The sequence below is a fragment of the Podarcis raffonei genome, chromosome 3 (assembly GCF_027172205.1).
Source record: "Podarcis raffonei isolate rPodRaf1 chromosome 3, rPodRaf1.pri, whole genome shotgun sequence".
NCBI classification, from domain to species: domain Eukaryota; kingdom Metazoa; phylum Chordata; class Lepidosauria; order Squamata; family Lacertidae; genus Podarcis; species Podarcis raffonei.
Window position 1 is genome coordinate 15,524,198 of NC_070604.1, and position 25,753 is coordinate 15,549,950.

General features: G+C 43.0%; 1 protein-coding gene across 2 annotated transcripts in view; it reads right to left on the reverse strand.

Moving 5' to 3' along the window:
- Window positions 1-7,208: 7,208 nt before the first annotated feature.
- Window positions 7,209-25,753, reverse strand: part of SLX4IP (SLX4 interacting protein) — an 89,874-nt gene continuing 71,329 nt past the window's right edge. Inside the window, exons 6-7 of one of the 2 annotated variants that reach the window (XM_053380633.1) lie at window positions 11,009-11,103; window positions 7,209-7,544 (exon numbers count right to left, since the gene is read on the reverse strand). In XM_053380633.1, coding sequence (XP_053236608.1) covers window positions 7,515-7,544; window positions 11,009-11,103 — 125 coding nt within the window. In that variant the 3' untranslated portion in view covers window positions 7,209-7,514. Of the gene's footprint in view, window positions 7,545-11,008; window positions 11,104-24,494; window positions 24,906-25,753 lie in introns of those variants that run through there. The other variant, XM_053380634.1, reaches the window with a different exon arrangement.

A 25,753-nucleotide genomic window follows, 5' to 3' on the forward strand; every position in this document is an offset into this window, starting at 1 on the left:
GGGAATGCTTCTAGGATTTCCTGTCTCAGCCATCAAAGTAACTTGTCTGGCCTTCACATACCTCCATATGTGGTGGGAATGTCCCCAAATCCAACTCTTCTGGACACCAGTCACACAAGAAATATGCAAAATAACTAATCGAGTATTAGAAGTCACCCCAGAACTGACCCTACTAAACATTTTCCAATACAGTGGTACCTCGGGTTAAGTACATAATTTGTTCTGGAGGTCTGTTCTTAACCTGAAACTGTTCTTAACCTGAAGCACCACTTTAGCTAATGGGGCCTCCTGCTGCCGCTGGAGCACAGTTTCTGTTCTCATCCTGAAGCAAAGTTCTTAACCCGAGGTAATATTTCTGGGTTAGCGGAGTCTGTAATCTGAAGCGTATGTAACCCAAGGTACCACTGTATAATAATGCCCACTTGCATCACAAAGCGCTCATAACCCACCTACTCTCAACAGCCAGAAACATCATTGCCAGCACTAGAGAGACCTGCTGGGAGTAAATATGGATCAATGGTATGAAACAGTATGGGAAACAGATTTATTAGAAAAAAAACCCTAACCAATAAACTGAAACTGACACAGGGACAAATAGAAGACACCTTCACCCTGTTATGGTTCCCCTTTATCACTTACACAGCCCAACAAGACAACAACAATAGCATAAGAATCAATATAGCTGACCGGACCCAAAAACACACCCTCTCACACACTACAGCCAACCAAAGACAACCAACCACACCCTAGGGTACCTGTCTCACCTCCAAGGAAATACAACAAGCGAATTGAAAGAGAACCCACACAAGTGACGCTGACACAAAACCCCACACATCCACTAAGGAGGAGAATAGAATAATAAGCTCCAGTAAGTCTCAGTTGGGAGACAATACTAAGAACTGGATCTCCTTCCCACGCTTTTCAAAAACCCCACATTAACTTCTGGAAATCACCTTTAATTATCCAGGCACTGGGTGTACATTTAAAATTAGGCCCAATGGGCCACTGGCACAATTCAAAATTTATCTTCTGAACTAAATCAAGCAGGTAGGAAGAAACCAGACCAGATTAGGAAGAGGAGGCTGCAGAGCCCAGCAAAATGTAAACCGTAAGCTGAAATGGCACATAACCATGTAAATTTTTCTGAAATGGACCAGATATGACACGTTGATTTGTTCATAGAAGGGTGAGTCTCCTAACACACAAACACAATTTCAGGCCACGTAAGATTATTTTGGGGGAATGCCTCTGATCAGCAATATCATTAGAACTTTCCATATCTGCTATTAAAAGGTAAAGGTAAAGGGACCCCTGACCATTAGGTCCAGTCGTGACCGACTCTGGGGTTGCGGCGCTAATCTCGCTTTACTGGCCGAGGGAGCCAGCGTACAGCTTCCGGGTCATGTTGCCAGCATGACTAAGCCGCTTCTGGCAAACCAGAGCAGCGCACGGAAACACCGTTTACCTTCCCGCCAGAGCAGTACCTATTTATCTACTTGCACTTTGAGGTGCTTTCAAACTGCTAGGTTGGCAGGAGCTGGGACCGAGCAACGGGAGCTCACCCCGTCGCGGGGATTCGAACTGCCAACCTTTTGATCGGCAAGTCCTAGGCTCTGTGGTTTAACCCACAGCGCCACCCATGTCCCATATCTGCTATTAGACACTATTAAATGTGCCTTATGTATTTAAAAAAATCTCATGTCATATATGCAAATCCCCTTGGCCAAAAAAAGAAAAAAGAGAGGGGGGGTGTCTGTAATAATATCGCTAGCCATCACAAAGTGTAGCAAACGTTACTACCACAAAAAATATGCTTCACAGATTAGGGGCAGAATAAGCCAGAATGGTCCTTTCAATAAGCCCCAATGAAAACAAACAAACAACTACTACTACTACTACTACTATTTATATCTCACCCTTCTTCCCAAAAGAGCCCAGGGCAGGAAACATGGCATTCAAACAAGTACAATTATATACATTCTAAACATAATTTAAAAGCATTCTGAAAATAGACATGAACTGTTTGACAAGATTACTAGTCTAAGGAAATAGGTTCACAGGGGGCGAACTTTGACTCAAACTGGTTCCACTATTCCCTCCCCCAATTATTTTTATTAATTTTCCAACTTATTACAAATCCAACCTAATTACTTTAATTTAATACACCTGTTGCAAACATAAGTTCATCATTTCATCCCATAGCTGCATCATTTGTTATTTAGTTTTCAGTTGTTATCCGTCAATCTCCGTTACATCACTCTTGCAGCTGACCACATTTTCCTCCTTACAAACAGTGCCTCTGTTACATCTTACAAGTATTACATGTGTAAAAGGTAAAGGGACCCCTGACCGTTAGGTCCAGTCGCGGACAACTCTGGGGTTGCAGCGCTCATCTCGCTTTACTGGCTGAGGGAGCCGGCATACAGCTCCCGGGCGAACCAGAACAGTGCATGGAAACACCATTTACCTTCCCGCCGGAGCGGTACCTATTTATCTACTTGCACTTTGACATGCTTTCAAACTGCCAGGTTGGCAGGAGCAGGTACTGAGAAAAGGGAGCTCACTCCATCGTGGGGATTCAAACCGCCAGCCTTCTGATCGGCAAGCCCTAGGCTCTGTGGTTTAACCCACAGCACCACCCTTATGTAGTCCTCCATAATTACTGTTGTTTCAGACCTGGTATGCTGGGATAATTAATTACTATCTTCCATTGTTCACTTCTTTGCAGTGAGATGGTACTATATATTTTTTTAAAGTTCATTTAAACCTACTGTTCGGCCTCTGCAGAAACTTTCCTTCTTCTTCACAATTCCTCCCCCCTTGATATATGTTGCCAATCTGTGTTTTAAGAGCACCACAGATGCCTCAGAGAACAATTGCTGCCTATAAGCCTATACTGAGATCCAAATGAATGTTTGCATTGGAAGACTAAATCGAAGTTCACAACGCACTGACCCCCAGTGTAATAAAATCTTCGTTCTTGGACACTCCTGGTGTGGAAATATCAGAACCAACAGCAATGAAGTGACACTCCCTGCTAATTTGTGCAAGACACCCACTCAGTTATATCCAAGTTTCCAGGCTACATTCGCTGTTGCGGCCACAGCACCTTCCCCTGTAACCCAAAACTGCACTCATCCACTCAACTCATTTGCGCTCCCAGCACACTCAGCTCTGCAAACACACCTGCCATAAGGCCCTTTCCACATGATCTCACTAAAACAAACCTTCATCCCCTTTCGCTCATCAATGCCACACTTCCATCAAGCGAGATTTCCAAGTCACGGCAGTCTCTGGCCCTAAGAAATGGCCTTCATCTCTCTAGATCAGAATGCAGCCCTCTAGATGTGGTTGGACTACAGCTGAGGGAGCAGGTTGTGTTGTGTTCTAAACTACTGAGCCACTTGGGCTTGCTGGTCGGAAGGTGGGCGGTTCGAATCCCTGCGACGGGGTGAGCTCTCGTTGCTCTGTCCCAGCTCCTGCCAACCTAGCAGTTCAAAAGCACGTCAAAGTGCAAGTAGATAAACACCATCTCCAACTCCTCAAAAGATTCCATCAATGGTGTCTCCAAAAAATTTTACACATCACCTGGGAAGACAGGCAAACTAATACCAGTGTACAGGAAGAAGCAAAGATCACCAGTGTCGAAGCCATGCTTCTTCGACATCAACTTCGTTGGACTGGTCATGTTGTGCGGATGCCTGATGGTCGTCTTCCAAAGCAACTACTCTATTCCGAACTTAAAAACGGAACGCGTAATGCTGGTGGTCAACAAAAGAGGTTTGAAGACTGTCTCAAGGCAAATCTAAAAAAATGTAGTATAAACACTGACAACTGGGAAACACTGGCCTGTGAGTGCTCCAGTTGGAGAACAGCCTTTACCAAAGGTGTTATGGGCTTTGCAGACACTCAAACTCAGGATGCAAGGGAGAAACGTGCTAAGAGGAAGGCACGCTTGGCAAATCCACACCGTGATCAACTCCCGCCCGGAAACCAATGTCCCCACTGTGGAAGGACGTGTGGATCCAGAATTGGCCTCCACAGTCACTTACGGACTCACTGTTAAAACCATGTTTATGGAAGACAATCTTACTCGGCTGCGAGTGATCACCAAAAAAGAAGAAGACCAAGAATGGTGTAGTACCTAGTGGTTCTAGACAACATCCATGATATCTTTTACTGATATGTGCCCTTTCTTAAACTTCATGATGAAAAACAGGCACATTTCATTCTATTCACTATTCAATTAAGGGGAAATTTGATTAAAGGGGTATTCCCCCAAGAAAGAAAATTCAGATATACCCACAGACCCATTCAGTCTACTAATATACTATACACACTACATGAGATGATGAACTTTCCTTCTGTAATTGTTTAAACGGAGTACTGAGTTTCCCCCTCCTCCTTATACAAGGAAAGGATTTGAAGTATTTAAGAAACTAAAGCCGCGATGTTTGGGCCCTGCTTGCTCAAACATGCTAAGACTCATAGAATAAATCTAGTATATGAGTCTTGACAAAGCGGGGAGAGAATCTCTTAATGGACAAAAAATGTTTTTTTTTATTTTTTAAGAAAACAAAAAAGAACAGGGAGATTTCCTATGTGCAAGTCACTGCATGCCTACTTAACTTTTTGAAAAATAAAATAAGATTACTGTTGTAATTTAGAGCCAAACAAGGCGAGCTAGCCATTGAAAGATCCAACGAGGTTTCTTAAACAGAACATTTTCTGATCAGGATCGCAATGCTGGCAAAAGCGGAGGGATTTTTTTTTATCCTGTCCTCTGTGCTGTTTTTCTCAGCTGAAATCACTTTCTGAAACAGCTCTTTGCCCCATGGGGCAAGACACAAAAGGTAGAAAAAAGAAAACAGCATGTTATTCCTTGAAGGAGAACTACCTGAAAATGACTTACAGATGGTACCTAACTCCGAGTAGGCTTTCTAAGATGTATAAGACTGAATCAGATAAGTATTGGAGATGCAATGAGGTTGAGGGTATGTTCTTTCATATGTGGTGGTCCTGTAAAAGGGTAAAAGAGTATTGGGAAATAATTCATAATGAATTGAAAAAAATGTTTAGAAGCACTTTTCGGGGGAAAACCAGACTCCTTTCTGTAGGGGATAATTCAGACGGAAATTCCCAGGTGTCAAAAAAGGTTATTTATGTAAGCCACTACTGCGGCCCGTGTTTTGTTATCCCAAAAATGGAAAATGAGCGAGGTCCCAACTAAAGAAGAACGACAACTTAAACCAGGCTTCCTCAAACTACGCCCTCCAGATGTTTTGAGACTACAATTCCCATCATCCCTGACTACTGGCCCTGCTAGCTAGGGATCATGGGAGTTGTAGGCCAAAACATCTGGAGGGTCGAGTTTGAGGAAGCCTGACTCAAACTGATGAAATATGTGCAACTTGCGGACCTAACATATAGAATATGAGAACAAGAAGAACATACGTTTAAAGAAGACTGGAAAACTTTTATTGAATATATGGGGGCAAATTGTGTACACTTGAAAACGTTGGCGTCATTAAGATAAATTCAACAGTTTAGGTAAGTTTTGTTGGATGTAATACTGGAATATTGAATGGTTTGGTTTATATAAAACATGCAGGGATTTATGTTATGCAAAATGAACCATGGAAGGAGAAGAAGGTAAGGCATCGATATTTTAAGGTTGGTCAAAAATGAGTATTCTAAATTGTAAAACAGAAAATTTAATAAAAATTATATATTAAAAAGAGAGAATTGAAAACAAATTGTGGAATGAAGCGACTGCGTAGCTCACATACAAGCAATCGCCTGCCACTTTTCATGCCCATAGACAACCAACACTGGAAACAGCTGAGTACACCAATCACTGAACAAGGGCAGTAATATGGGTGGAATATCACAGCAGTTTGAATCTCCACTTTCCATGAAACTTTACTAGATGATCTTGGACCAATCAGATCCTTTCAGCGGTTTTCGCAAGCATAAAAATGGGGGCAAACGTGCATCAGAGAAGTAAAGAAAATGGGTGTATTATCTCCCTGATCAATTGCACTGCTAGTTTTGCGAGCTCTTAGATCTCAAGCCTCCTTAAAACAATTCTGATGCAGTTTTAATGTCCTCGTAAACATTTATTGCAACGGAGAAAGAAAAGTGAGTCAAGTGAATAGTAAATCTCATAATAATCCAATAATAGAGGTTTAGCTCCAAACAAATTTAAGTGGATTTGAGATACAGAGGTGGGCTTAATTCTATCCTTTCTGTCTCTCTCTCTTCTCAACCTGCTGGTTGGGAAAATATATTCCATTCAGCACGCTCTATTTCTTCTAAATGGCTTTTGCATATTAAAAGCTATCCAAAAAACCCAGGAATAAGACCGAGAGAAATAGGGGCAAAAGAACCTAAATCCCAGTTCGATTCCCATGGAAGTAAACGATGACAATTAGGCTGTAAACAACTGCAGCAGATAAAGGCTCATAATGGATTCATGACAAAATGAAGAAGGGTCTTTGAGGGAAGCCAAGAACAGATCAAAACTTACTTCTCCAATTATCTGTTGTAGAACACTACCAGGTGTAGAATACAATGCTATATGGAACTTGTGTCTTGTTACATTTCAGTAACGTCAAGGATCTGAAACCTTAAGAAAGTTCAGGAGAAATGCCCATTTAGATGATACTTGCAGGTACTTAGCAAGCCCCCCAAGAAGCCAATATATCTTAACTATGGCCTTGGCAGAAGATGGAATCATGATAGCTTTAAATTTGGGGAACTTTTTCTGTGGCTTGCTTTTAGGATGGCCTTTTCCCCAACCCCCGCAATTCCCAGCCAACACACACACACACACACTTTAAATGAGTATCTCTGCAAGCTTGGCATACAGGGGGTTAAGAGTTAAGGGTTATTCTTTGGTGACTGCAGTCGGTTTTGGTTTGTCTGCATGACGAGCCGTCGTATTTCTCATAAAAACAAGTCTCTCAGGAAGGCTTTTTCTTCGAGTAAGCAACTCTCCATCAGACTTGGTTCCTGCCAAAGCCTTGTGTAGAAAAAACAATGTGGGATTTGGGGGTGGGGGGAACTTCTCTGAAAGATGTCCCCGGACAACCAGCACGACTGCAAGTCTGGGAACAGAGTGATCCTGCCTTAGAGACAACCTTATTGCTCCTGCAGGACAGGACAGCAGTCGTTTCAGTCACCCTTTGACTTTGGTTTGGTGCTGACTCACAGCACCGCCGAGGGTTCCTGCGTCGAAGCCCTGTCTAACCACGCCGCAAAATGTAGTTTTTGCTGGCCGGCTGCATGGCTCGGCTGTCTCCAATTCACATCACTTGTCCCATTCTGAAACAGGAAGCCCCAAGCTGCTCTCAGCTGTATTTATGCAATCCTTTGGTCGAGCTCCACGCCTACGTTTTTTGCTTCGGGCTGAGCATCGGAAGGAGCTGGAGATGCATTCTTCCTACTCCCTGTCTGAGTGCAGAGAGCCAAGATACACTTTCACGGTGTCCTTGCTGGGCTGCTTGCTCTCATCAGCTTTCTTTGTTTTGGTCCTCTTCACTCTAATAAGAATTTAAAAAAGAGATATTTTTCTTTAATAATGCGTAGCTCGCAACAGCTTTGCTCTTTCTACGAATTCAGGAAGGCTAAGGGAGGATCGGCTTTTGTCAATGACAAGCCTGCTTATTGTCTTGGCAAACACCTACGGCTTGCCCAGTATGGGTAGGATCAAGCAGCCGCCGTCTGCAATGGGGGAATTGGATTTACGAAAGAATGAGTTGTGCAGGGCTTCAGGTCCAAATCCACAGGACAGGGCGGAATTTTATCCAGATGTTACAACCTACAATGCACGTTGTCTTCTCATCCTTCCCAACTGAAAGACAATGTTTTCAGGAAAATAAATAAAAAAAAGATATAAAGACCTATGCGCCCAGAGAGGGATTCTAGACTTTTCAGCTTGCACAAATTGTATGCCGTTTTCATTAACACAGCGGACACCAGACTATAGCAGATGAATACAGCACACCATTCTCAGTCCTGTGATTTAATATTGGAGAGAACCCTCCCTTCCCAGTCCACACTGGAAAACTATTCTGGGGGAATGACGGTGGTGAACATCTTCTGGATGCTCATGGCAGCAGAGCATGGGTAGCCAAAACATCTTCCAGATGTTTTAGACTCCAACTCCCTTCAGTGCCAGTATGGCCAAAGGGAGATGTAGTCTACAACATATAGAGGGCAGGACGTTGGTAATCCTGGATCGAGGAATGTTGTTTGGGAAATACATTTCCTAGACTATAGAAGCCCTTCTATGAGCTACTATATCCAGGTAAGATTGGGGCCAAGAACAGGTGAGAGGGGTGGTTCTGGGAGTTCTAGGGACTGGTCCATTTCATTTATGGATTCCAGAGAGGGAGAGCCTGAAAAATTGGGGCACAGAAGGCCACAGACCCATAAAATCTGATGACCAAACCACATTACTTGAGGTTTGTGCCAATGCTTACCCATTTTAGATTTTCTGTTGCACTGGTGGGCATCCTTAATTTAGATATCGTGTGCAATTCTGTTTTCTCTGCCTTAGTTTTATATTGATATGCATTTTAGGTGATCATAAATCACCTTGCTGATTTTTGGACCAGGGTGAAAATCTTTCAAATAAACATTTAGCAGATGTATGGAAGTGTTGTGATTCCCACACTGAATTCCTGTGCCCCTATGGGTTGGCCGATTCATTCCAATGGAGGCAGATCCACATATGCTTTCCTTTATATCCAGGGACCTGCTGCCTCCAACTGAACAGATGAGGATGGGCAGCCCATAAACTACTTAGTCAGCCCTCTGGAAACAAACAAACTTGAAGCCAAGAGACTGAGAATCAACTGGATTTCCATCCTACTTCCCCGCTGGCCATATTCTCTTCATTGTCAGATGTATCCCTATGGTTGTGTGGAGCAAAACCTTTTGAAAAAGTCCCACACTGCCTGACACCGGGGTCTTTGGGCCCTGGAGCCCGGCCTGGCCTTGCCACTGCATCCCTGGCCCTCTCACTGAATGACCACCTGGCCAGCGCTCGCTCACTCGTCACTCGGATGGTGAACGAGCTCAGAGGGAGGCAGGCATGGGGCAACCGCAGCCTGGCCCTCCTCTCTGCAGGCGTTGGGGGGGAGTTTTGCCCCCCAAAAGCCATGCCGGCTGGCCAGGCAGTGCAGCGTGGCCCCACCTGGCTGTGGTGCCAAGGGCTGGGCTGGCATGGCGGGCTCCATTCGCCCTCTGTGCTCCATGCATGCCCCGGGCACCAGCAAACACCGTTACACCACTGCCTCAAAGTGACCTACATGTGGCTTCCTGCAGCCCACCCACGTCCTCGCTTCGCCAGACTGATGTGCCCATGGCTATAGTCGTTTCCAGGCTATCTGGGGAAACACGTAGTTAAGGAGCTGGGTGATCTTCCAGGAGATCTTCCAGGAGACAAAAGGAGGAAGATGAAAAGCCCAGACAACATGGTATCAAATGCCTTTCCCTAGCACATGCCACTGGCACAGATGAACTTTAAACAGGCTAGGCTGTTAACCGCAGGCAAAACGAAGAGGGCAGTGTCTTGGATTTTGTCAGGAAATCTCAGCTTTAAGGCTAAGTTAAAGTGGGGGGTAAGTCCTCTGTGCAAAGGCCACAGCATAATGAAGGCTGAAGTTCAACTAACACTAATATTTGCGGTTTGCGTAAAGAGCACGGAGGAGAAAAGGAATGTTCCTTGACCCAGTGATTACTTAAGCATAAAGGACCCTCAGCTGCTTTCCAAACGAGCAGAGAAAGGACCCAAATTTTATTCTATACCTTGGGAACTGATTCAATTCCCAAGCAGTGCAAGCTCTGGGAATGCAAGGGAAGGATCAAAGGAACATTGACAAGCCAACGGGTAACTTACGAAGGGGAACAGGCACCTTTGCCCTGCCCGCCCAATTCATTTGGACACAGGGTTTCATTTTGGCCTGTTGCAAAATGAATTTCTACTTTGAATTCTGAATAAATGCATCATATGTGCTGCTACATGTTAGACAGATGGCTCTGTCAGATGGGCTAGGAAGCATATCCACTTCCGGAAAGAAAGAAAAAACAGCAAGGGGGTAGAATACCTCTCATTGCACCCCAAAACACGACGTGGGCCAAGGACTGCTCCCATATACCTGGCAGCAGAAAGAAGCACGCAAATGCTATAGGTCAATTTTGTGTCCAGGGCAGCTGTCTATCAGCTCCATCTGGTATGCAGGCTGAGACCCTACCTGCCCACAGACTGTCTCGCCAGAGGGGTGCATGCAGGGCCGTCTTACCCATAGGCACCAGGGGTGCAGGGCACCCGGGCACTGGGCTCTCAGGGGCGCCAGGCCAAGAGTCTGGGGCCCGAGAATTGAGTCCAGGAAAGAGCCCGCCCGTCGGTCTGAGCACCGTGGCAGGCTCTTCTGCTGCGGGTGGCTCTGTGCCATGAGTTCAGGGGCGACCAAGCCAGCGAGATGTTGAGGCTGCCGGCCAGATACACCCTCCTGCGTGCCTGGGACTGGGCAACCTGGGGGGTGGGGCGCTGGGCGGATCTTTGCACCCTGGCACCGCATATGCTTAAGACAGCCCTGGGTGCATGCTCTAGTTATCTCCCGCTTGGATGACTGCAATGCGCTCTACCTGGGGCTACCTTTGAAGGTGACCCGGAAACTACAACTAATCCAGAATGCGGCAGCTAGACTGGACCGCCACCCTGACCACTTAAGACCCAACTCTCCCCATGATCAATTAACTGCGAGAGAAAGCTGGAAGGGTAGGAATGAAAAACAGTCCCTTCCCACCCACCCTGTGTGGGTTCTAGTTGTTCGTCTTTGCTGTTTATTTCTAGGAAGTTGCTTTTATTAAAAACCATGCATATGCATGAATGACGTGGGGACTTTGGGGACTGTGCTGCAGCCTTGGCACTATCAGGTTTCCTACTCCCATCTTAAACATGTATGTGGTGTGAGAGAGAACAGGGGAGAACACTCACATCTTTTTCAGGGCGTCTTGCTTTTCCTGCTGAGTCAGGGAAGTTGCCGCGGATTCTCCGAAATATTCCGATGTCCCAGGAGGAAACATCTCTTCCTAATCCAAAAGGTAATGCAGAGCTTTCAAATGGTGACCCATCAGTGCCACAGTTTTCAAAACGTTACAATATACATGTATTCTTTATAGATTACAATGATTTTACAATCATTTTGACATTTCAGAACTTGACTTCTTCCCCCTCTTTCTGTGGTTCCTTAAATTTATTTTTAATATCTTCTGCGTATCCAAATCAACATAATTTGCTCATTTATTCATCATCTTTAAATAGATACTCTTCTGAAACTGCAGGTTATTGCAATAATCCTGCCAATGTTCTTATCGGTTTACAATTTATCTGTAAATAGTCAACAAACCATTTCCATACTTTTTTAAAAAAAATTGTTATCTTTATTTCTCATTCTTCAGGTAAGTTTCACCATTTCTGCATATTCCATAAGTTTTTGTATCCATTCTTCCTTTGCTGCGACTTCTGCTTCTTTCCCTCCTGGGGCAAGCAACATTCTTGCCGCTGTAGTCGCATACATGAATAAATTTCTATACAGTTTGGGTAGTTCTGTCCCTATAATTCCCAAATAATGTTCCTATAATGCCCTGTGTTATTATTCATCATTCATATTATTATCAGCACCAGAATGAGATCATAAAGGCCAATCTCTCTCCTTCAGGTGGACAACATCAGCACGAGGACACAATGACCAGTCTCTCTCCTTCATTGGCCACTATCAACATGAGGTCACAATGGCCAGGAGAGGGTCAGAAAAAAACAGATCACAGCAGGCTGTGTGTGCAGATGGTAGATCTGTCCTTATAATTCCCCAAAGAAAAGCTGTTTTTTTTACAAAGGTTATTTGAAACATCCTTTTCATTTCATTATATATCATTTCCCAGTAAGCCTTAACCTTACTACAAGACCACCACATATGATAAAAAGAACCTTCTTTCTCTTTACATTTCCAACACTTATTTGATTTAGATTTATCCATTTTTGCCAGTTTACTCATTTTACTCATTCCCCCCCCCCCCCAGTTTATACATGTCTTCCACCTCTCTAGATGAAAAGGGACACCAGATTGCACTAAGCCAAGGGCGGTCTTTCCTGCAGTAATCTCCTGCTACACATTTTTGAGCCACTGAACTGAACCACAAACAAACAAGGCCAATGAGCTGGATTCCAAGCCATCTGAAGAAACTGCTGGCAAATATTTGATGTCTCTGTGGTTTGAACTGTGACAGATGCCAGGAGTCTGTGTAACAGACAATAGCAGCTTGCTTTGTCACTTGTTACTGAAGAGTTAATGGAACCGTGTCTATTCCATTATTCTCTGAAGGATTCCTATAATCTCCCATATTAACTACATGGGATACAGAGACTTGCAAAACTCTGTCTATCCATCCATCATTCAGCTTTGCAAGTGACTTTCATTTTGAATTATGCTTTTGAATTATGGTGCTGGAGGAGACTCTTGAGAGTCCCATGGACTGCAAGAAGATCAAACCTATCCATTCTGAAGGAAATCAGCCCTGAGTGCTCACTGGAAGGACAGATCCTGAAGCTGAGGCTCCAGTACTTTGGCCACCTCATGAGAAGAGAAGACTCCCTGGAAAAGACCCTGATGTTGGGAAAGACTGAGGGCAGAAGAAGAAGGAGACGACAGAGGATGAGATGGTTGGACAGTGTTCTCGAAGCTGCCAGCATGAGTTTGACCAAACTGTGGGAGGCAGTAGAAGACAGGAGTGCCTGGCGTGCTCTGGTCCATGGGGTCACGAAGAGTCGGACACAACTAAACAACTAAACAACTAAACAACAACAAAGAGACTTTAATAAATATATATGTTCAGACACGCACACAGAACCGTGATTGTTCTCTTCATTATTAAAACCTATATATGAACAGAATGAGAAATTTTACTTCACGCTCCTCACTGCAACCCTTCTGAATACATGAAATTGGACCATCTAGCTGAGGCGAAAAGGTATGGCATCCATTTGCCTTCTAGCCTATCCAATCAAGAAGAAGAAGAAGAGTTTGGATTTGATATCCCGCCTTTCACTCCCTTTTTAAGGAGTCTCAAAGCGGCTAACATTCTCCTTTCCCTTCCTCCCCCACAACAAACACTCTGTGAGGTGAGTGGGGCTGAGAGACTTCAAAGAAGTGTGACTGGCCCAAGGCCACCCAGCAGCTGCATGTGGAGGAGCGGAGACGCAAACCCGGTTCCCCAGATTACGAGTCTCTCACTCTTAACCACTACACCACACTGCCCTCAAAAATTGGAGGCCTTGGTCCTCAGAGCATCATTGAAGCAAAACGTGCCACACTTCTCCCATGTCACATAAAGTGCCTTGATGACATGAAGAAGAGTCTTGCAAGGCCAGATTCATGCATGCCATTTAAATTGTGACCTAAACCTGCTTTGCAGTTTAGCTGCAGGGAAAGTGTGGCTGAGTGGAAAAGATTGCACTCTTTGACTTTTGGTTTGCTTTACAGCATTTGTCCGTAGAGGGGGCCGAAAAGGGTTAAAGCTTTGAAAAATAACAAGGGAAAAATGATGTATATGTGAAACACTTCTCAACATGCCCAGTAAGTATAGTAGATTTTCCCCTCAGAGCCACACCCTGTAAGTGCTATATTTTGAGAACTGAACAATTATCATAAGGAATATGAGTCATTCTTTGAACGACTCTGTGGGAACCAGAGCCTCTTGCTTTTAGGAGGAATGTTAAGTTGCCTGAGGCTGGAATAGCACCATATATATATATATATATATATATATATATATATATATATATATGGAACAAAAAGTGGACACTTCATATATCTTAAGTATTAATGGTGATACCTGCTTTAATAATTAGTTGATGAGATGGGGGATGGGGGACTGGCAGGCAAGGATGATGAGGAGCCTGTTTTGAGAATTCTGTTGTTTATTTCCTGTGGGAATGCCAAGGCTTCTGAATGAAAAAGGGAAGATTAAATCTGTTCTCATCCTGTCTGGGAATCCCAATTTTTTTTTTTAAGTAAGTAAAATAAAGAAAAATATAACAGGCAGAAAGAATGACTGCAGAGGTTAGACACTGTATGAGTATTTTAAATTGTAAAACAGAAAATTTAATTAAAAAATTAATAATAATAATAATAACAACAACAATAATATTAATAAAGTGTTACCGCGAGAGCAAAAAGAGGACGCAGAAAAGGACGAATAAATAATCAGTGGAACTCGGGTACATTCTTCACAGAAGAAAAATAATTTCCTCAATGAAAATATGGGCATCCTATTCTATTATTATTATTAGGTAAAGGTAAAGGGACCCCTGACCATTAGGTCCAGTCGTGGCCGACTCTGGGGTTGTGGCGCTCATCTCGCTTTACTGGCCGAGGGAGCCAGCATGTGGTCAGCATGACTAAGCCACTTCTGGTGAACTAGAGCAGTGCACGGAAACGCCGTTTACCTTCCCGCTGGAGCAGTACCTATTTATCTACTTGCACTTTGATGTGCTTTCAAACTGCTAGGTGGGCAGGAGCTGGGACCGAGCAACGGGAGCTCACCCCGTTGCGGGGATTTGAACCACCGACCTTCTGATCAGCAAGTCCTAGGCTCTGTGGTTTAACCCACAGCGCCAACCGAGTCCCTATTATTATTATTATTAAATTTATACCCTGCCCCAGCCACTCTGGGTAGCTTCCAACATATATAAAAACATAATAAAACATTAAAAACTTCCCTATACAGGGCTGTCTTCAGATGTCTTCTAAAGGTGGTATAGTTATCTCCTTGGCTGCAACATTTATCTAATGAAAATATGGCTGTCTTAAGGAAATGCAGGACATTCTGGGATGGCTTCTGTAAATCCAGGATGGTACCTGGAAAATAGGGAAACCTGACAGGTCTGAAATCACCACCCACAGTACTAGAGTTTGGGGACACCTGCTAAAACTGACTGGCAGAATATTCAAGACAGACAAAAGGAAGGACTTCTCCCCACAGGACAGAATTAACTTATGGAATTCACTGCCACAAGATGTGGCCACCATCTTGGAAGGCTTTGAGAAATTCACAGGAAAATTATTTAGACAGAACCAGCCAAACTGTATAGAAATTTATTCATGTATGCGACTGCAGCGGCAAGAATGTTACTTGCCCCAAAATGGAAAGAAGCAGAAGTCCCAGCAAAGGAAGGATGGATACAAAAACTTATGGAATATGCAGAAATGGCGAAACTTACCAGAAGAATAAGAAATCAGGTAAGCATTGCTACTCCTGTCCTAATTACCTTCTCTCTTCCTCTCCAAGTGCTGGGTGCTTCTTCTCTTCTTCTGTACAGTGGTACCTCGGGTTAAGAACATAATTCGTTCCGGGGGTCTGTTCTTAACCTGAAACTGTTCTTAACCTGGGGTACCACTTTAGCTAATGGGGCCTCCTGCTGCCGCCACACAATTTCTGTTCTCATCCTGAAGCAAAGTTCTTAACCCGAGGTACTATTTCTGGGTTAGCGGAGTCTGTAACCTGAAGCATCTGTAACCCAAGGTACCACTGTAGTCTCCTCTTGGCTGTTCTACTGCTGCTTTGCCCATCAGTTGCTGCCTAGTCCATCTCTTCTCTCTACTCTACCCTCATCCTGCAACGGCTACTGGACTTTGAAGGTTCACCATTGAATTTGGGGTACCAGGGAACACCTGCATCTACCATCTGCACACACAGGCTGCTGTGATCTGTTTTTTCTGACCCTCTCCTGGCCATTGTGACCTCATGTTGATAGTGGCCAATGAAGGAGAGAGACTGGTCATTGTGTCCTCGTGCTGATGTTGTCCACCTGAAGGAGAGAGATTGGCCTTTATGATCTCATTCTGGTGCTGATAATAATATGAATGATGAATAATAACACAGGGCATAATAGGAACATTATTTGGGAATTATAGGGACAGAACTACCCAAACTATATAGAAATTTATTCATGTATGCGACTATAGTGGCAAGAATGCTACTTGCCCCAAAATGGAAAGAAGCAGAAGACCCAGCAAAGGAAGGATGGATACAAAAACCTATGGAATATCCAGAAATGGCGAAACTTGCCAGAAAAATAAGAAAGCAAGATCACAAACTTTTAAATAACAGAACGGTTTCTTGAATATTTACAAATAAACTGTAAACAGATAAGAAAATTGGCAGGGTTATTGTAAAAACCTGCAGTTTTATAAGAGCATATATTTAAAGTAGATGAATAAATGAGTAAATTGAGTTATTTGGAATATGCAGAAAATAATAATAATAAAAATTTAAGGAACCGCAGAAAGAGGGGGAAGGAAGTCGAGTTTTGAAATGTTAAGGTGATTGTAAAATTATTGAAATGTATAAAACTGAAAATCATAAATAAAATAATATGTTTTGGCGGGATCATAGAAATGAGATTGATCAACCATTGTAATCTACGGTAACTAAATGGATCCCTCCTAGTTTCCTGCTAATGCATCTTGAAGTGGAGGATTGTATCTGTCAAAAGCTTGCGCCATAGTCAAGGAGCCTTCAAGATGCCGTGACTCATTTTGTTGTTCTTCGCCCCTGTTGCTGACTCCTGCTTCCCCAAGACTGCACCATTTTGAGTTCTAGCACAAACACTCCGCCTTCCAAGAAGGAATTCACAAGGAAAATGAAATTGACTATTCTCAAGAGCTGGGAAAGGCCCTGTGTCAATTCCAGTTCCTTGCACTCACCTGAGGGCTAGCCAGGTTGGTGCCCTCTTTATAACGCTTTTGGGAAAAGGAAGGGGCTGCTCCCTGACTACTTTGCATATCACCTTTTTAAGAACGTCTCAGTTTCTGGTGCCTTCCTTTAGAACTAAGCTCTTCACTTCTGGGTACTGGAATATGTTGTTGTTTAGTCGTTTAGTCATGTCCAACTCTTTGTAGCCCCATGGACCAGAGCACGCCAGGCACTCCTGTCTTCCACTGCCTCCTGCAGTTTGATCAAACTCATGCTGGTACCTTCGAGAACACTGTCCAACCACCTCGTCCTCTGTTGTCCCCTTCTCCTTGTGCCCTCCATCTTTCCCAACATCAGGGTCTTTTCCAGGGAGTCTTCTCTTCTCATGAGGTGGCCAAAGTATTGGAGCCTCAGCTTCAGGAACTGTCCTTCCAGTGAGCACTCAGGGCTGATTTCCTTCAGAAGGGATAGGTTTGATCTTCTTGCAGTCCATGGGACTCTCAAGAGTCTCCCCCAGCACCATAATTCAAAAGCATCAATTCTTCAGCGATCAGCCTTCTTTATGGTCCAGCTCTCACTTCCATACATCACTACTGGGAAAAGCATAACTATAACAATACGGACCTTTGTTGGCAAGGTGATGTCTCTGCTTTTTAAGATGCTGTCTAGGTTTGTCATTGACTGGAATGTACATTAGCCATATTTTAAAGGAAAGGGAGAGGAGGGTAGGAGGTGAAGAATACAACCATGGTTCTCTTAAACTCCCCCAGGTGCATTATTTTTAAAAAATTTGCAGGGGTACGAAAACACAAAAGAAAGTTTTCACAGTTTGCCAAAAACAAGCTGCTTCGACAGCTAGGTACTCGTTTACCTGATTGGATTTTTACTGTGGAACACTGAGCATTTCTTGCGCTGCCTTACAAAAGAGAATTGGTGGCCACATGCAACCAGCTACAGGTTGAAGACATATGCTTAATACTGTTACTCCAAGGCTAAGATGTTAATTGAGGCATGAATTGCTTCCGATTGCACATTATGTCATGTGACTATCGACGGTGGATTCAGAGGGAATATTTGCAGAGAATGGATCTATTGTTCAGCGATAACACAAAGGCGGGGAAAGGTCAGTGGTTTTATAGTCAAGACAACATTCGCTTAATAACATGCAAAGGAAACTGAAGCCAAGATGGTCTTTGGAGTTTTACTTCTTTCTGGTTAACGCTTTAACAATGCTGTTATATCTGCTGAACCCTCTCTATTTCCCTACTTTAAAGCAAACATGGGAAGGCTACGGTTACGGAGGAGGGAAGACGAAACTTTTGCATTTCTGACTCGGGAATTTTGAAAGCTTATTTTATCATTTGGCTGAAAGAAACACAGGAGGAAATCAATAGCAAATCAATAAAAATATTTTAAGAAGAAAGAAAGTGGAAATGTAAAAAAACTACAGGGGAAAACGAACATGGATTTCCAAATATGGAAGCTGAACAGAAGCCGTTCCGGAAGTCCGTTTGACTTCCAAAACATCCGGAAACCAAGGAGTGGCTTCTGATTGGCTGCAGGAAGCTCCTGCAGCCAATCAGACGTCACAAAAGCTGTGCTGGATGTTTGGGTTCCAAAAGAATGTCTGCAAACCAAAACACTCACTTCTGGGTTTGTGGTGTTCAGGAGCCAAAACATTTGACTCGCAAGTCGTTCGTTAACCAAGGTACGACTGTATCTAAGTACTCTTGGATATCAAAATAGTGGAACACTCATGTAAGTACTAACTTATGACAGATGAACTACACACAGCAGCAGGGCATTAGTAGGGGAGAGCTGACAGAGGGAAAGAAATGTGTTAATATATTAAAACAATTTATTCCTCTTCTTTCCAATTCTCCCCCCTCACTTGCAAGTCCCAACCCTTTTGGGAAGGAAGAGGGAGGACTGGTGGGGGACTAAGGCAGGCTTTGTCAACATGGTGCCCGCCAGATGTTTTGGGCTACAATTCCTATCAGCTCCAGCCAGCCTTGGGAGTTCCACTCTGAAACAGGTGGAGGGCACCAGGTTGCCAAAGGCTGCATTAAGCATCCCTCTCGCTCATTCTCCCTTCCACGGAGCACACTTTCTTCCAACTCACCTTTGCAAATATCCCAAACGGTTGCTGGAAATAAACATCCTTATTTTACAAGGGTAAATTCCAAAACAGCAATAGAAGTGGCTGTTTGCTGATCTAATTATGGCAGCACGGACAATAACTGTTGATGACTTCAAAGGTCAATAGCACTTATCCTTGATCTTGCCATTTATAGTTGGATTAGGGAGGCTCAGCTGACAGTATCAACTTGCCCTCAATGAGAATAGTGGTCAGACATGGGGAGCATCACTAACCAGGACCAATCCCCTCTCTCACACTTGCATCCCAGCCATTACTCATGTGGTCTTCATCCTGGCTGCTTCCTTTCAGAAGAAGATTGCAACAGATGTCAGGTTGAAAATTGTTATTCAGCGCAGAGATAGAAAGAAGATAAAGTCCTGACCAGAGAAGAATGGCAGATTAAGTTGATGGATTATGCCGAAATGGTAAAAATGACTGGAAGAATCAGAAATTGGGAAGACCAAAAATTTAATAAGGAATGGGGAAATTTTTATAATTTATCTTAAAAACCACTGTAAATAGTTAAAACTGTTAGTAGGATGGGAATAACACTTGTAGTTTAATAGTGAATTTTGGATATAATGGAGATGTAAAATTAACAATAGGACCCACAAAGGGGAGGAGGGAAGTCCAGTAGATTCTATGGAATCTTGTCTTTATGTTGTATGTTGGATATGTGATTGTAAAACTGTAATTTGAAAAAAAAACAGATAAATAAATTTAAAAAGAAAAAGAAAATTGTTGTTCAAGAGGCAAGCTCAGTTTTTATTGACAGGGAAAGCCAAAACAAGTCAGCACACTGTATTAATGCACTACTAGAATGCAAGGGTGAATAGTGTTTTTATCAGTACTTTGGTATAAAAGCATATTTAATTGAAGAAAATGAACCTTGCCCCTACTTCAATGTCCTTCCCCTTTGTTTATTTTTCTTCTGGCTTAGATTCAGCTACCCACTGTTGGAAAGGAAGAAGGTCTGCTAATATGTGTTCTCCCAGGAAGGCTTCAGAAATCATGGCACCAACTTCCAAAAAGTTAGAAGCCAATAGGCATAAGGCAAATTTTTATGATGTTATTTTTGTTCTACTACAACAAGCTCCTCACCAGCTCCCACCGCTTCTATCGCATTGTATAAAATCACTCCAAATAAGCTCATGTACATTTTGCACAGTTGCAAACAGAAGGAAGGGATGTCCTTCTAGACAGTTAGCAATTCAGCAAGGTATAAAACATTATTTTCAATAGGCAATAAAGTGTAATCAAATATTTAGAAAGCAAAATAGGCATCAAATTTTACAAGACCTAGGGTAAAAGCGGGACAACTAAAAGACTTTAGGAAATAAAAGCATTACAGCTGACGTAAACATACAAGCTCTTAGTTTGAATTGACAGTTAACACTCAGAATTCTGATTTCACGAGAATTGCTTTCAACTCTTCACTATCTTGGCATCTTTGAAAAACAACCAAGGGACTTGGTGATATATATATTTTATATATATTGCAAAATCTACGGCTTATCTTTGTAAATCGGTCTACGCTAAAAGACACTTCCCTTTCTTGTGTCCCACCCGATATCAGAACGTATCTGTTGGATAATTATTCCTGTTGAAGGCACTGATAACCGTTAATCATGGTTATGGAGAGTGAAAATGTATCATTGCTCTCTTAGAAGCTATTTCCTAATCTAAGTCTGGGTGTGCCCTCAAAGTAGCTTTGTTTCATCCAGACTTCCCCGTCTCCCCAAATATCTCCATTATTTCAACACTGAACAAATACAGATCTCTCAGAAAAGGTGGAAATATTTACTGCTTAGCCCTAAGGGCCTCTCAGCTATATTCTGTGCACAGCTATTTCAAAATATTTGCCATCTTTCATAACTTTATACCACCTCCTTTTATAGGCATGCCCCATTTCCACTTTTTAGCTTTCTCGAGAGCCAGTTTATTCATTCAGCTGGATGGCGGAATAAAGCTTTCCCCAGACCATACCATTTCAGGCCACGAGTGAAGAAGGTGCTGGTTTGAACAACTGGGACGCAAGTGGCGCTGTGGTCTAAACCACTGAGCCTCTTGGGCTTGCTGATCAGAAGGTTGGCTGTTTAAATCCATGCGAAGGGGTGGATCCCATTGCTCTGTCCCAGCTCCTGCCAACCTAGCAGTTCAAAAGTACACCAGTGCAAGTAGATAAATAGGTACCACTGCGGTGGGAAGGTAAACAGTGTTTCCATGCGCTCTGGCTTCCATCATGGTGTTTCGTTGTGCCAGTAGTGGTTTAGTCATGCTGGCCACATGACCCGGAAAGCTGTCTGTAGACAAACGCCGGCTCCCTCGGCCTGAAAGCAAGATGAGCACCGCAACCCCATAGTCGCCTTTGACTGGACTTAACCATCCAGGGGTCCTTTACCTTCATACCTTGTTTGAACAATTGCTTATGATAAACCTTCCTGAACAATGGCAGGGGGCGGAATGTCTGGAAGTAATCTCAAAACTTTTCCCTATCCAACTACTTTCGAATGTGTAATGTTTTTCTGTAGACTCTTGAAAAGGGGGAAGAATAGTCCACCACCTCCCAAGGGAGACTGTTCCACCTTTGAACAACTCCTACTGTCAGAAATTTCTTCCTTAATGTTTAGTCAGAATGTCTTTTCTTGTCCACTTGAAGCCATTGGTTTGAGCCCTTTCCTCCAGAGCTTGTTCCCTCTTCCATGTGACAGCCCTTGAGATATTTGAAGATGGCTCTCACATCTCTTCTCGGTCTCTTTCCTGGGCTAAACATACCCAGCTCCTTCAACCATTCCTCATAAGGTTTAGTTTCCATACCCCTGATCATCGCGGTCTCCCTCCTCTGCACATGTTCCAGCTTGTCAATATCCTTCTCCCCTGCAGCCTGAAGTGGCGCAGTCCAAGAAAAAGCTTTGTCCTTTGATGTATGGTAGCTGAATGGATATACTGGCCCCAAATCTGCCCTGAATAGAGGAGTCAGCTCAGAATACACGCAGGGGCCAGCTCAGGATCACTAAGAACCAACAGCTCTCTGTTTCAAGCAGATGCTCAGCATCTGCTAAGCAACAATCAAAAACCAATATGCCTCCATCCTGGGAAAATGTAAAAGCTGCATTAAAGGTGTTGAAGTAAGGAACGGCATCCTTTAAAAAGGCAATGCTTGTTTCTGATAAGGTGGATAACATCATAGCAGTCTATCTTGTTATCACCATTCATCTGATATGCTTTCAGTCAGTGTTTGATGTTGGCATCCAATGTGAAACACTGGCGTAAAGATGTCCTTAGACTTTCCCTCCCCCCCCCCCGAGATCAAGCTAGCTTCACCTGGTTTTTAAATAATAATTTTATTATTTATAACCTGCCCATCCGGCTGGGTTGCCCCAGCCACCCTAGCAAACAATATATTCAAGAACAGGAGGCACCATCTATTTTGCAAGATGACAGTTTAATATGAAGCTTGCCACCATCAGCGGCATAATGCGTTATCAGTGGAGAATTATTATTATTTAAGCCACATATTTAAGAATAGAACACCAGACGTATTTCAGATGTACAAAAACCTTTCTCCTACACAGGACATTCTAAAGCAGTCTAAACAATGTATAAAAGACCACCTAAGAAGCTGGGAGCAGTGCTATCCAAAAAATCTGGTGGGGCAGGGAGAGGTCTAGCCACCATCCTGGTAGTTCAAGAGACCTTCCAACTGACCCATACTTTTTAATGAAAGTTGTACTATGCTCTTTCCTTGTGTGTGTGTCTTTCTCTTAAAAAGCATCTTAAATGACAACAGACAAAAATGACTTCTAAAAGAACCTCAAACAGCTGTCTATACAGTGGTACCTCGGGTTAGAAACTACTCGGGTTACAAACACTTCAGGTTACAGATTCCACTAACCCAGAAATAGTACCTCGGGTTAAGAAATTTACCTCACGATGAGAACAGAAATTGTGCGGAAGCGGCGCAGCGGCAGTGGGAGGCCCCATTAGCTAAAGTGGTACCTCAGGTTAAGAACGGTTTCAGGTTAAAAACAGACCTCCGGAATGAATTAAGTTAATAACCGTGGTACCATTGTATATCTGTTCATTAACAGCCAAAAAGACATCAGTGTCCGGCAGCTTCAAATCACGGTACAAAATTATTTCATCAGCAGACTGTCCAATAATGTTATGTGCAAAAATCATTTCATCTGCAGACCATCCAACAATGAAATGTGCAAAAATAAAGCAGATTCTCAACGGCTGTAGAATCACTGAATGAATGAATGGAAGTTGGAAGTTGAAATAAGGAGGCAACTCCAAAATGGTTGAGCATACATGAATCCCATTTGACAAATTCCTTTCCGCTGTGCTCCCATGAAAGATGTGTTGGAAAGGTCTAAGTGTGAAACTGCCCTCTGAATCCAAGGCTTCCTACTGATGCTTCCTACAGTGTTCAGAAGTGGTGGAACCTGTATACACTCATTTTGGGTCAGCCAACCTAAAAAATAGTGTTAAATCAACTCCCCCTCTGTTTGATTTGGACATGGCTCACAAAGAATGGTTATTTTTTAAAACACACCCAGAAAAAAAATTGTTTCTGAAACGCCTTATGATGTTGAGCATTACAACAAAACTAGTCCCAGAAGCACTTTTAATTTCTCTCATGCCAGGTTTTGCTGCCTGCCAATAGTGCCAAGAACCAATGCCCATTGCCCAATTCATTAAAAAGAGACTGGTTACTGTTAGCAGTCTCCAATAGTGTGACAGTCGCCACACACACACACACACACACACGCAATGCTGGAGGAGACTCTTGAGAGTCCCATGGACTGCAAGAAGATCAAACCTATCCATTCTGAAGGAAATCAGCCCTGAGTTGTCACTGGAAGGACAGATCCTGAAGCTGAGGCTCCAATACTTTGGCCACCTCATGAGAAGAGAAGACTCCCTGGAAAAGACCCTGATGTTGGGAAAGATGGAGGGCACAAGGAGAAGGGGACGACAGAGGACGAGATGGTTGGATAGTGTTTTCGAAGCTACCAGCATGAGTCTGACCAAACTGCGGGAGGCAGTGGAAGACAGGAGTGCCTGGCGTGCTCTGGTCCATGGGGTCACGAAGAGTGGGACACAACAAAACAACAACATATACCCAACGCATGTTACATATACTTTTGAGTTTTTTTCAGAATCACAAAACATACTTCTAATTACTAAATGGATGTTATCTTAAGTTCAGCTAAAGTTGGGGATGGATGGATGGATGGATCAATCAATCAATCAATCAATCAGTCACTGTCAGTTTCACCTGTGATCATCCATTCCCCCTATTCATCTGCGGGCGGTTGTTTTTTAACGCAAAAATAGCATTTAAATACATATATTTCACAACGTATCAACGTCTAACCCTGCCCCCTGTAAACTAGGCATTCTTATCCACATTTTTTTGAGCGTTACAAAATTGGAAGAAGTGCAAAATCCAATGGACGATTCTATTTTGCTCTGGATGTTACTGCAGGATATCTGCATCATATTGGAACGTGGCAAATAATTAATTCTGCAAGAATCCCTAGCTGCTTGGTATGGATTGCAGAAGCACTCAAAATTAAAGCATTTAAAACAAGGTTGTAATTAAAAAAAATAAGCTTATAAAGTTGCTTTATTCTGCACCCTAAGGAACGACCCCGCTTTACAGAAGTGGTCCGCTTCCCATAAGTTCTCATCATTTCCCCTGCTTGGGTGTGTAGCTTTTGATCCCAGAGAACATTTTCTTGACTCCAAGTTTTAAACTACTTGGCCTAAGTATTTTTGTAACATTTTCCATCTCCAGCACGTGCCAAGAATCTGTGAATGGCAAAGGCCAATATAAAAACCACCCACGTTTCTATCCAGCGCATGGCAAAATGTGCTGTTTCTTAATACCCTTCAGTGCGTCCTGGTGCCACACTCTCACTGACCTGAGGAGGACTGGAGTCACGTCTTGTGACACAAACCACAAATCGGTCAGGAAACACTCGCAACTCTGCAAAAGAAGGAAGCACAGGGATGTTGTGTGTATCTTTGCCCCCCTCCCTCAAACACACGCATACCCAACGAGCTTAGACGCCCCTCTCTAAGCTGCCTCATCCCTTAAGATTTTAAACATGCAGCACTTTTTTCAACTGGCATCTATGCTAATGGCATTACTTACTCCTCTTGACAGACAAGAGCACCCAAACTGCATAAATCTCGTGGAAATATGCTGAAGTCAATCGCTAGAACTCAAGAAACCCCCCCCAAAAAACCCCAAACCACAAATTTTTGCCACACACAGAGGACAGAAAATAAAATATTACACTTCTATTTCTTTGCACCTTGCCCAATCGTTTTTTCTTTTTCGGAATATGTTTTATTGGGATTTAAAGATCTACGAATCATGCAGCACAGAAGCAAAAAAAAGAAAAAGTCTGAATTAGGTTTTCTTTTCTTTTTCTTTCTGTCACAAGATGAGAAGATAGAGTATGACATTAATGATATTCATGTGGGTAGAGTCAGTGCATCATGTTGTCATAAATCTGCTGTTTTCTTTTTCCCCTTTTTTAAACCAAAATATGTTTTAATGACAGAGCTCTGCCTTTGACTTTCAGACTATTTTTAAAATTTATTTTACAAGTGTAGAGTTATAACAACACCAAATACATATCCATATTTAGATATTTCTCTGACTCTTGAGACTTCCCACCATCCCCTACATGACTCCTGTTATCAACTTTTTCAACTGCATATTACTTCATGATCCATATTTTATACCTCTCCATATTTTCCATATTATTTGCTACATTACAAGTGTTATTAAAAATCCTGCTAATGTTTTCATCTGCTTACAATGGC